Source organism: Drosophila elegans, unplaced genomic scaffold (genome assembly GCF_018152505.1).
Source record: "Drosophila elegans isolate 14027-0461.03 unplaced genomic scaffold, ASM1815250v1 contig_753, whole genome shotgun sequence".
In the NCBI taxonomy this organism is placed as follows: Eukaryota; Metazoa; Arthropoda; class Insecta; order Diptera; family Drosophilidae; genus Drosophila; species Drosophila elegans.
Window position 1 is genome coordinate 1,167,369 of NW_024546108.1, and position 12,481 is coordinate 1,179,849.

At 43.6% G+C, this 12,481-nt stretch overlaps 1 protein-coding gene across 1 annotated transcript in view; it reads left to right on the forward strand.

Annotated features, from left to right (window-relative positions):
* The window catches only part of LOC108136751 (ionotropic receptor 40a), a 126,746-nt gene extending 124,327 nt beyond the window's left edge, over positions 1-2,419 (forward strand). The window contains exon 7 of the mRNA XM_041710080.1: positions 1,861-2,419. Within this exon, the coding sequence (XP_041566014.1) occupies positions 1,861-2,369 (509 nt within the window). The 3' untranslated portion in view covers positions 2,370-2,419. The remainder of the gene's footprint in view (positions 1-1,860) is intronic.
* Positions 2,420-12,481: the final 10,062 nt, after the last annotated feature.

The window sequence follows — 12,481 nt, forward strand, 5'->3', positions numbered from 1 at the left end:
CAACGCTTGTTCACTCGTTGCGATCTCACGATCTCTTCGTTCTCCTTCTTCCTTTAACTTTATGCATAGAATTTCAAACGCCGGTAAATCGTCACGCGTTTCTATGGCAACAACAAAACTTGCATAGTCTTTTGGAAGCTGGAAAGTATAATGATTGCTCCCAGCTCTTCATTTACATCAATATTCACACTTGCAAGTTGATTTAAAATTTCGGCAAACATTCTTATGAAGCCGGTCGTTGTCTTTCCATCTGCCATCTTAAGATTTAAGAGCTTCTTGTAAAGCGATACCTTTCGGACGGGACCGCTTGGCTGATGCACTTCCTTAGTCTTAACCGGGCTTCAGCGGCCTGTGAACAATGATTAACATAACATAACATAATTGTGAGGGCTTTACACTTAAAATAAGCGTCGCCAAGGCCTTTTGATCCATGCCTAGCCAGTTCACGCCTTCTGGAACATCTTCTTGTTTTAACCGCCCTGATGCGACTTCCCTCAGCTCAGAGTGCACCAATTACACTCAGCTTCTCAATTTGGTACGTCGTGCTCATTTTTCCGTTTCGATTTCCGCAGTGAAAACAAAAACGAGCCACCACTCAAAATATAATTTATTTCATGTGCACGTTGGGTAACCTGGGCCCATAACCTATTGGAGGGAATTACCGTCACTGTGCACGAAAATATAAGCACACGAATGTGATGTGATAAGCTGAAAAATTTATAAGCGTCTAACTCGCATCTGAAGTTTTGTCCCTGGTACAGTACGAGTCATATTGTAGTGTTACGAGTATGCGTTGATTCGGATGACTTACATTCTCAACAGATTTACGGTTAACTTTATTTGTGACTGCGCGTATGAATGTGCATCTTGAGGTGACATTTTTATCCTCCCTCGTTTCTGAACCAGAATTTTATAAATGGCGAGCATCGGCCAGATAGACAGACATAAAAATAAAAACAATGCAAAATTTATTTGATCTGTTCAGTGACGAAATAACTTAATAAAGGGCATAATGAAACAAAATGTGATAAAAAAAAAACTTACAGTCTATTTGAGTCCGGCGGCAAAAGGTTTTTAAAATACTTAAAGTTGAAAAATTCCATATTTCGCGGAGCAATGGACTAAACTTAAAATAAAACAGACATAAAAAAAACCATTGCCACAATTGTGCGCATATTGAAATATTGATCATTTCTCCTACTGACCCATACTGCCTTACTAACCTTACGAAGTCGGCCATTCCGAATCTCTGAAGGGATTTTGGGTAAAAACTTTTTTATTTTGAGCTCCAGCTATTAAACAATTAACAAACATCTTAATGAGAAATAAATATATAATTTTTTAAATATATAATATATTGACCTTATATTAATTAATATAGTTACACAAAATACAAATACATGATCATTTTTAACTAAACAATTTGCTTGAACTGCCGTTTGGGTGGCATACTTTGGATCACACTTTTGGATTTTTTCTCTGCAATTGAGAACATTGAGTACAACCTGAACTCAATATCTTTTCCAGTAAAGCGAACAGTTATATCAACATTTTCGAAAAACCTCCTGGATGGGTTGCCATCGTTGCTATTTCCAAAAACTTGTTTGGGTTGGTCAACCACCAAACCATTTGGTGCTCGCTACTGCAACGATTGACACTATTTTGCCCTAAATCCTGTTACTGTCGGCAACATTGTTTTTACTTTTGATTTATGTCTATATTTTGTTTTGCTCTGTATTTGAGCCGCTGAACTGCAGGATTTTACATTTACTGGGCACATGCACTTATCATTTCTTTTGCCAATTCGCATTTTTTATACAAAAAATAATAACGGATTATAACCCTTTCTTATCTCAACAGCATGCCATGAACTATATCACGGCTACCGTGCAAAGTTTCTGACCATTGTGTACTGGATAGCAGCGACCTACGTTTTGGCCGATGTATATTCGGCCCAGCTGACCAGCCAGTTTGCACGTCCTGCCCGCGAGCCCCCAATTAACACACTTCAGAACCTTCAGGAAGCCATGATACGTGATGGATACCGCCTTTATGTGGAGAAGGAAAGCAGCTCTTTAGAGATGCTGGAAAATGGGACGGAAATCTTCCGTCAGCTTTACGCACTGATGCGACGAGAGCAGCACGATGACCGCCTGGAATTTCTCATTGACTCGGTGGAAGCTGGCATACAACTGATCGCTAATGGAGGAGAAGACAAGGCGGTGCTGGGAGGACGGGAAACACTTTACTTTAACATTCAGCAATATGGAGCCAAATACTTTCAGCTCAGTCAAAAGCTCTACACTCGGTATTCGGCGGTAGCCGTGCAGATCGGTTGCCCGTTCCTGGACAGCTTGAACAATGTGTAAGTATATACAAATAAGTTTGTAAATTTTCTAAAAACAACAAAAAATGTACAATCAAATTCGCCAAGATTTCAAACTAAATTTCACACCAATAAAAATTTCAAATTATTAATTTAAAACATAAGCCTGTAATAACAAGACACTTAAATAAATAAACAAATAATAATAAATCTTTTAATTTTTAAGAATATAAATTTGACAAGTTTGAATAATTGAGTCGAACTAGTGACCCGTCAATGACTAAGGACAACGCCAAGGAGAATAAATTGACGAAGAATTAGTTTTACTTCATTATTCGATTGATCTCAGCTTAAGACAAATCTTACTCGTGCTGCTCATTGTTTACATAAGTTTGGGATCGAGTTCGCCCGTTTGGGATATTGATTGTACAAAAGATTGGGAGCGAGATCGCCCGTTTGGGATATTGATTGATTTTTGATTTGAGAGTAAGAGTGTCACTCAGGGAGCGGCCCTTAGTGATTGCAAGAATTGTTTATGTTATTGATGAGCGGCATCGCCTGCACAATGTGGATGGTTTAAATTGGTTTATTTCTTATTTCTTGGTACATCACTGAATATGTGAATATGTCACTATATATATATTTGACTTGTTTTTTTAAAACACGTCTTGAAAAAAAATAATTTTTAATTTTTAAGCGTATATTTATTTAAAAACCATAAAGCCTTATCGATCTAAAATATTAGTTTCAAATTTAAAATATTAAACAATATCCATATCTGGGAAAGAGGATATTTTTTAAAACCTTGAAGAGGGTACTATTATTTCAGTCAAAAGTTTGCCAGTCAGAGAAGAAAACATTTCTGATCCTATAAAATACTTATATTCTTGATCAGCATGACTTGGGGAATCGATTTTGCTTTTGAACGACCCAATTTATTTATCTTGCTCGCGAGGTAAACGTGCGACTAGCTTAGAGAGGTTTCGCAGTCTCGTGATACGGGACATTAATTTACCTGTTTTATCCTAAATTAAATTAAGTTTAATTCGAACTTTTATTTGTAAAATGTTATCTTCTTATATTTAATAGTATTTTAATGTTGTTTATCGTATGTGTTTATATTTGGTATTATTTGAATGTGTTTTTTTGTTTGTAATTGATTTTGAGTTAGTGAAACGTTTAATATGTGTAGGAGATAAGTGGTCTGGTTCGTCTGCCATTATGGAATTCTATTTTCTTCGGCGCAGCGAGTCGCAATGACTTCTCTGCACGGGCGTCTGTTCAGTTTCGTAGGCTTTCTTGAACTGCCTTCCTCTCGCTCATTATTCTCTAATTCTCATTGCGCCACGCTCAGCAGGGATTTCGCTCTCCTTCCCCACTGCGTTCTCATTCAAAAGCTTCTCTCTTCCTTATTTCTTTTTAACTTCGTTTATTCAATACACTCAGAGACTTACAAATAATATTTCTTCATTGCATTTTAAATTATTCTCATTTACGGTTTAAGTGCAATTTAATATTGAAAAATGTAAGGATACTCTGTTACTACTTTGGCGATTTGGAAAATGAGAGCTACATGTGCTTATTCAACTACTTTTGCTTTTCCTAGGCTTGCCAATATGAAGTTGATGTCCGGTGTCGGCGTTCGAGCGCTTCAAGTCGATGACCATGCGTATTGTTTCTCTTCGTTCGGCTTAGGTTTTTTTTGGAACTACCCAAACCGGGGAGTTATAGGGTGGAAGCATTCGTCTAGAACCTGGCGTTTGAACTAGGCACTGCGTTGGCGGCTTCCGGCGTACGCCTGAACCGCCAGGTAGAAACTGAGCCGACGTCCGGTGCGACCGGCCGGGAAAGAGCAAGGGACAGGAGGCTGGGGCTGCGAAAGGCGTACGCCTTAAGAGCACAGTGCCTGTTCACCCTAGTCTGGGAACGGTGACGCATCCCTAAGTCCTGTAATCCCGCCGAGCCAAAGGCAACGGAAGGCATAGCGAGCGAAACCGGCGAGGCAGACACCACTTCGCAGCGATCACAACGCGGCGAGACGTTCACCGTGGGAAGGAGCCGACGGCGGAGCATAATTTTACATTGTCTATACAAAACCCCGGCCGAGGGTCAAGTCGACGAATAAAAGATCATTGTATATTCCCAATCTTTCTGTGCATTTTCACTGATCAATAGGGCGGTTACGTTTATATAAATTTGGTGGGACGAACACTTACATCTTCTGAGCTAGCCGCACGAGCGAATAAACAAAAAAATATCAGTTCGTTACAAGTTCCTTCCTGAAGAATTTACACTTATCAGCGTTTACTTTCAGGTTCGCCGCTCGCACTCTTCTAAATTCTTCCTTTTGGTTATGCATGTGCTCTTCTAGCGTCCGTCCGATGACGATTAAATTATCCTAATACGCGAAGGCCTGCGGCATCATTTCGGGTCCTATTACCTGATCCAACGTAATGGCATTGGATATGCGTCTGAAAATGTAATACTGTTTTGTTTTTGAAAAATTTAATACTATTTTATATTAACAACGCGAAAACTTTGTGAACGCAGTAGTTCGAGACGATATAAATTTGTGAAATATTGTGAAACTATGTCGAAAGCCCGACGAAAAGGAGTGGCTACGAGGCTACGATGACGTTCGATGGATCACTAACAATTATATTTCAATAATTTCTCTTAGAACCTAACTTATGCTACGGTGGCGAGAGACGGGGCGAATTCGCAAGAGCGAACAGACGAAAGCTTTATTGGCTCCCGCTCTCGCCCTACAACTAGTGATTTAAATACAAGCGCTGAGTGCGCAAACACCGCTCCCTCTGAAGGGAAGACGTCCTTTAGCCCAGAACGGGCAACAGGGCCAGTCGGTGGACAGCTCGCCGATATTCGCCGTCCTGCGTCCTGACGTCCGCCACGCGAACCTTGCTATCGGCGCCGGCGTGCACCGCTACCACTCGTCCGATCCTCCACTGCTGGGGCGGAAGATTGTCTTCTGCGACGACGACGAGCGCTCCCACGACGAGGTTGGGCTCCCCCTGGTGCCACTTGGACCGCTGTTGGAGGCTGGAGATGTACTCCCGGGACCATCGCTGCCAAAACCTGTGCCTGAGAGACGAGACACCTCGCCATCGTCGCAAGCAGGTCAGGCTGATCTGGTCCGGGAGCGCCGCTGATGGGGGGGCCAGAAGAGGGCCGCCGATGAGCAGATGCAGGGTCAGGGCCTCGCCGTCGTTCGGGTCGCTGCTTAGAGCGCCGAGGGGCCTGGAGTTGAGCACGGCCTCCACGCTGGTGAGCAGAGTTCCGAGCTCCTCCGCGGTCAAGAGGTCTTGGCCTACCGTCCGAAGGAACAGGTGCTTTGCAGACTTCACACCTGCCTCCCATAGTCCGCCGAAGTGCGGTGCTCTGGGCGGTATGAACGCAAACTCGCATCCTTTTTTTGATGCGAATGTTTCGATACCGCCCCCCTGCTCCTCCAGACGGGCTCGGAACACTCTCATGTGGCGATCTGCGCCGACGAAATTGGTGGCGTTGTCGCACCACACCTTCTCCGGAATCCCGCGACGACTCACGAACCTTTGAAATGCCAACAAGAACGCATCAGTGGTTAGGTCAGACACTAATTCTAAGTGGACCGCTTTGGACGCCAAACAGACGAACAAGGCCACGTACGACTTGTACGGTGGCTTACCACGGATACGATACGTTGTTCTGAAGGGACCACAAAAATCAACGCCACAAACATTGAACGGGCGGAGAGCTCGAAGTCTATCTGCTGGCAAGTTTCCCATAATTTGCGTCAAAAGTTGCGGCTTACAGCGAAAGCAGCGCATGCACGACCGAACTGTTCGTCGGCAGACTTCTTGAGCATTAACTAGCCAGATTTTCTCGCGCAGACGACTTACGAGAGCTCGTGGGCCAGCGTGACAGTTCGTAACGTGCAGGTATGACACATAGGATCTGACGAACTGTGAGCTTTTAGACAGCAACAACGGGAATTTGGCTTCGTACGGGATAGGAGCATTCAATAACCGACCCCCAACTCGTAGCAATGTCGAGGAGCACCAATCCGATTTATTTTCCTGAAGAAAAAGGTTTAACTTTTGAATATTCGTTGCTACCGGTTTATTCTTCCGAATTTTACTTATGTCGTCCCTGAACTCGTGAAATTGGACAACTTCGACAATTTTATCAAAAGCGAAATCCAGTTCTCTTGGCGAAATACTTTTTTCAAAGGGCTTCGACACCTTTCTGCACCTTTGAATAAAACGAAAAACCCACACGAAAACTCTCAGAAGCTTCAGGTGCGACGAAAAGGACTATATTTTCTGAAGCACATAATTTGGCTCTGGGCTGACTACGAGAGCTATTTCCGATTTGCGTAGCTCCATCGACATTACATCAGCCGGCAGTTCGAAATGTTTATTTACAGGCCAACTATTTTCTGAGTCTAGCAAGAACGAAGGCCCACCGAACCAAATGGACGTTGTAAGCTCCTCTACGTCACATCCTCGGGACACTATATCTGCTGGGTTGACTTTCGTGGGAACGTGTCTCCAAATTGCTTTCACCGACCACTCCTGAATTTCTGCAACCCGGTTCGAAACAAAAACCGACAACGACGAGGGATGGGTTTTAATCCAGTGTAAAGTGATCTCGGAGTCTGTCCACAGGAAAACATTCTCAATGGGAGAATTTAGCAATGGCCTGACACGATTATAGAGATCTGCTAAAAGGTGAGCTGCACACAGCTCAAGGCCAGGCAAAGTTTTCGTCTTGAGGGGAGCTACTTTCGATTTGGCGGTCAATAAAGACACTTTCAAACCTTCAGCAGTTTGAGTCCGAATGTAGATGATCGCTCCATACGCTCGCATGGAAGCGTCAGCGAAACCATGTATTTGAATCGGGACTTGTGGATCTGTGTTGACGAATCGCGATACCTTAATTTTAGGCAGCTGCAGAAGCGTCTCCCACGACGTGAGCAACTGCATCGGTAGCGACTCGTCCCAATCTAATTTTCGAAGCCACAGTTCCTGCAACAACATCTTTGCCTTTGTGACCAAAGGACACAAGAGGCCAAGTGGGTCGAAAAGTCGAGCAGTCACCGACAAAATATTTCGTTTTGTCGCGCGAAGATCCAGGAAAGAGTCATCCAACCGAAATTGAAAGTAATCTTTAACCGGTAACCAAACCACGCCAAGGGTCTTGGTTACGTCTGAGTCTGCCATAAGTGGCATTACAGTGCTATCAGATGCGGATAACTCTGGGCAGTTTGAAAACCACTTTGCCAATTCAAAGCCTGCCTCTTGCAAGACCTGAGAAACTTCGTCTCGAAGGCTTTGCAGGTCCTCAACGCATCCGGCGCCAGTCAACAAATCGTCAACATAAAAATCATTCTGAATAACCTTTGCGGCTTTTTGATGAGTTGCTTGCGCCATCTCTCCTAGCCGCATTAAACACCGAATCGCCAAAAAGGGTGCTGGCGAAGTTCCATATGTAACGGTGTTTAACTTAAAGATTTTCAGGAACTCAGAAGGATCTCGTCTCCATACTATGAGCTGGAAGTTTCGGTCAGCTTCGTTCAGCATCACTTGGCGATACATCTTTTTGACGTCGGCCGCAAGGGCAAACTTATGCAATCTAAACCGAAGCAGATTGGTGGAAGACATGTGGCCCAGTGAAACATATTCCTCCATGAATTCAATATACATCTTCTTCAGCGAAGGGTCCTTTGACAATTTCCTTTCTAGCGACAAAAATCAACGTTTCGCAACTTCGTATGACGAACCAAGAGTATTTGGGTCAGATTTAAACGGCAAACGAACCGAAAATCTACCGGACGACAATCTTTGAGTATTTTTCTCAAAGTGTTGTTGACAGAGTTGTTGCTCAGGAGTATGGACTTTAGCCTTGGGCGGCAAGTCCTCCACAGACCAAAATTTCTGCAGGGTTGTGTCAATTGACTCCAACGCTTCCTCCTGGCAGCTGAGATGTACCATTTTTTCAGCGTTTTTATTATTTTCAGATGCACATCTGCCTGACACTATCCAGCCGAGAACTGTCTTTTGTAGGATGGGGAATTCAGGCCCCTGCTTTATCTGGCCAATAGATAAAAGTTCAAAGAATGTTTCAGCGCCCATAAGCATATCTATTTTTGGGGCTTGAAGAAGAATGGATCTGCCAACTGAATATTTTCAGACACCCTCCACCCGCTGGTGTTCACCGCTTGATCCGGATGATAACCAGAAATATTTTTCATAATCCAAAAATCGGACGACAATTGGCTGTTCCTACTCGCGACTTCGCAATCGTGTGTATTTTTTTTTGTGGCTTCCACCAATGCCTCGCAAGCTCATGCACACGTCCTCTCTTGTAATTTTGAGCCTCTGAGCGAGCTCGTCGGTTACAAAGTTTAATTGTGAACCAGAGTCGAGCAACGCTCGAGCTAATACAAACTCGCCGCTTTTTGTTTGGACGCTCACAACAGCAGTTGCAAGAATGACTCGATCCGATGCATTCGCATGCAAAACATGCGAAGTGGATGGAGACTCCTGCATGAGCGTGGGCTGAGACGGAGGTGGCAACGCGAGATTTGTGTTTGGGGCATATATATGTAGCAAAGTGTGATGTGAGGAATTGCACACTCTACATCTGTTCGATTTGCATTTTTTGACAGTGTGACCCTTTCTTAACCAGTTAATGCATAAGGGTGCTCTTTTAGCGAAATCGAATCTTTGCTGAACTGTCAGGGCTGCGAAGGAAGCGCAGTTTCCATTCTGATGTTCAGCTGAGTTGCAATACATGCATTGAACAGAGTCGTTCCTGGCAGCGACAAACGAAAAACTCCTATTTCCATTCTTCTTAGGGTTAGATTGGGCCTGCTGAACAGTTTTGGGCTTGGAAGCCTCTTCTGCTACCATGTGTTGGTATCGCCTGTTGAGGGCCGCCTCACATTCGCTCCAAAGTGGAAGCGAAGTATAATCTAACTGTTCTTCCCATTTTGTTTTAGTTCCTGCATCGACCTTGCTCATTGCCAGATGTATTAAAATGGCATTAGTAATTCGTCTATCATCCCCAATAGACAGCAAGGAGTCATACAAGGCTGTGACCGTGTCGATGAGGGTTCTCAAGGCTGTAGCTGAAGGCTGGGAAATTTTTTGCAAATTAAAAAGTGTCGATATGTTGTCAAAAAAAATAAGACAATCATTATCGTACACCCGCTTCAGGCTAGCAAGGGCTTTGGGATAATTTTCCGCAGTGACTTGGAAGGCCCTAACTGTTCCTAACTGGAGACGCCTCCAGCTAAACACGAAATTAAATGATTGAATTTTTCAATATCGTGTAAAGTGTCATCTTTGTCAACGAAAGTTTCAAAAAGGCTTATAAAATTTTTAAATTCGGAGTGTTTTCCGCTAAAAGTTGGGAGAGCAACGCTCGGCAGACGGCATTGAGGCGGGCGATTTGCTGGCGGAACGGATTTCTCGATATTATTTTGTTTGGACTTATTTAAAATTGAAATCAGCAATGACTTTGTCATTACGGCTCTCTCTTCCTACTCTTCGCGGTATACATCTTTTGTATCTTTCACTTCTATTTGGTTTTGCAAAAGTGAAGCATTTTCAATGTGCGTATTTAGAATCTCTAATCGACACTCAAGCTCGACCGGATTTATAGATAATTTGAGCTTCTTTTAAGTGGCGATAAGTTCGGTTAATACTTTTCATGCAGACATCTCGTTGATGTTTAAGCTCTTCGATATTCTTAGTTGCCATTGCGTTTATTTGTATTTATTTGGTTGGTATCGAAGAGGTGTTAAATATTTATTTTTATTAAATTATTTTTTTTTTTTGTTAAATAATAAAATCAAAAATCAACGAGTACTATACCGATCGCACACGGTGTAAGGGAGCTAAGTGCCGAGAGAATTACAGCGAAAAATCTAAATAGGGTTTTTATATTTTTTATATAAGCCCTGCGACAGTATATGCCGCACGCACGCACTGTAGGGGAGCTACCGCTCAAGCTCAAGCGTACCGAAAAAACGAACAAACGTTTAGGCAGACCGAAAATTGCACTGCTGCAGCGATCGAGAACGAAAACGACAAAAGATAACTCGAAATAGCGGCAGCGGTGTCGGTGTGCGTGTGTATGTGTACGCGGCTAGCGGCTCTTCCTATGCAGATGCTAACGGAGAATGATACACTGACCGATAACTAAGGGCAACGAATATATAAGCCTGACGCCAAAATGCGCGCAAAATTATGAAAAGCGCGGAAAAATTGGAAAAGCGCGGGAAAATTCTGAAAAGCGCGGGAAATGTTCGGACAAACTGCAGCGAAAGTTATTGCCGCTAATTTTCTGAGAGCTACAATTTTCACAATTTGCACTTTTTTCCAGCTATTTTTCTTTATACCCTAAATTGGTGCTCACTACGACGAAAGTTGGGGGAATTAAGTTCGCACTAATTGGGTCGACGACGAGTATTTTATTGCTTGTTCTTTGGCCAAAGCGATTCACATATAATTCGAAATATATTATGTTTATTGTAGAATTTTGGTTGTTAGTACATGCAAATTTTTATTTCTTGGTTAGAATGCTCACTATCTACCGATTTTTACACGAATGCAAAAAGTTGAAAGATGGGCCAAAACACAATTGACAAAACGCCACAGATTAACTTTCAACTTTTGCCACTCTATACCTGGATGGCCGACTTGATAATTGCAACTTCCTTTTTGTCTTCCATTTGGCGGCAGCAGCAAATTGAGCAATTAAATTTACCGAAACGTCAGGCGCAACTTCAAGAACTGCAGAAAATTTCCAGCGACGAAATTATTGAATTTAATTTATTGGCCGAACCGACACGAATAAATTGGTTGTTGTTGGTATTGTTTATAGTTTTTCACCGACAAAAAAAATTAAAACTCGCTAACTCTACTGCTGATCACGTCGGGGTCACCATGAAAAATTTAATACTATTTTGTATTAACAACGCGAAAACTTTGTGAACGCAGTACTTCAAGACGATTTTAATTGCGAAACTTTGTGAAAACTATGTCGAAAGCGCGACGAAAAGGAGTGGCTACGATGACGTTCGATTGATCACTAACTATTATATTTCAATAATTTCTCTTAGAACCTAACTTATGCTACGGTGGCGAGAGACGGGGCGAATTCGCAAGAGCAAACAGACGAAAGCTTTATTGGCTCCCGCTCTCGCCCTACAACTAGTGATTTAAATACAAGCGCTGAGTGCGCAAACATTATTAATAACGCAAAAACTTGTGACTGCAGTAGTTCGAGACGATTAATTTCGCGAAAATTGTGGAGAAACTATTTCGAAAGCACGACGACGAAAAGGATTGGTTACAATGACGTTCGATTGATCACTAAGTTTAATATTTCAATAATTTCTTTCAGAACCTAACTTATGCTATGATGGCCAGAGACGGGGCGAATTCGCAAAAGCGAACGGACGAAAGCTTTATTGGCTCCCGCTCTCGCCCTACAACTAGTGATTTCAAATACAAGCGCCAAGTGCGCAAACACCGCCCCCTCTGAAGGGACGACGTCCTTCAGCCCAGAGCGGGCAACAGGGCCAGTCGGTGGACTGCTTGCCGATACTCCCCCTCCTGACGTCCGCCACGCGAACCTTGCTATCGGCGCCGGCGTGTACCGTCCACTCGTCCTATCCTCCACTGCTGGGGCGGAAGGTTGTCTTCTGCGACGACGACGAGCGCTCCCACGTCGATGTTGGGCTCCCCCTGGTGCCACTTGGACCGTTGCTGGAGGTTTGAGATGTACACCCGGGACCATCGCTGCCAATACCTGTGCCTGAGAGGCGAGACACCTCGCCATCGTCGTAAGCAGGTCAGGCTGATCTTGTCCGGAAGCGCCGCTGATGGTGGGGCCAGAAGAGGGCCGCCGATGAGTAGATGACCGGATGTCAGGGCTTCGCCGTCGTTCGGGTCGCTGGTTAGAGCTCGCTTCAGCGAAACCATGTATTTGAATCGGGACTTGTGGATCTGTGTTGACGAATCGCGGTACCTTAATTTTCGGCAGCTGCAAAAGCCTCGCTTTAAACGTCTCCCATGATGTAAGCAACTGCATCGGTAGCGAGTCGTCCCAATCTAATTTTCGAAGCCACAGTTCCTGCAACAA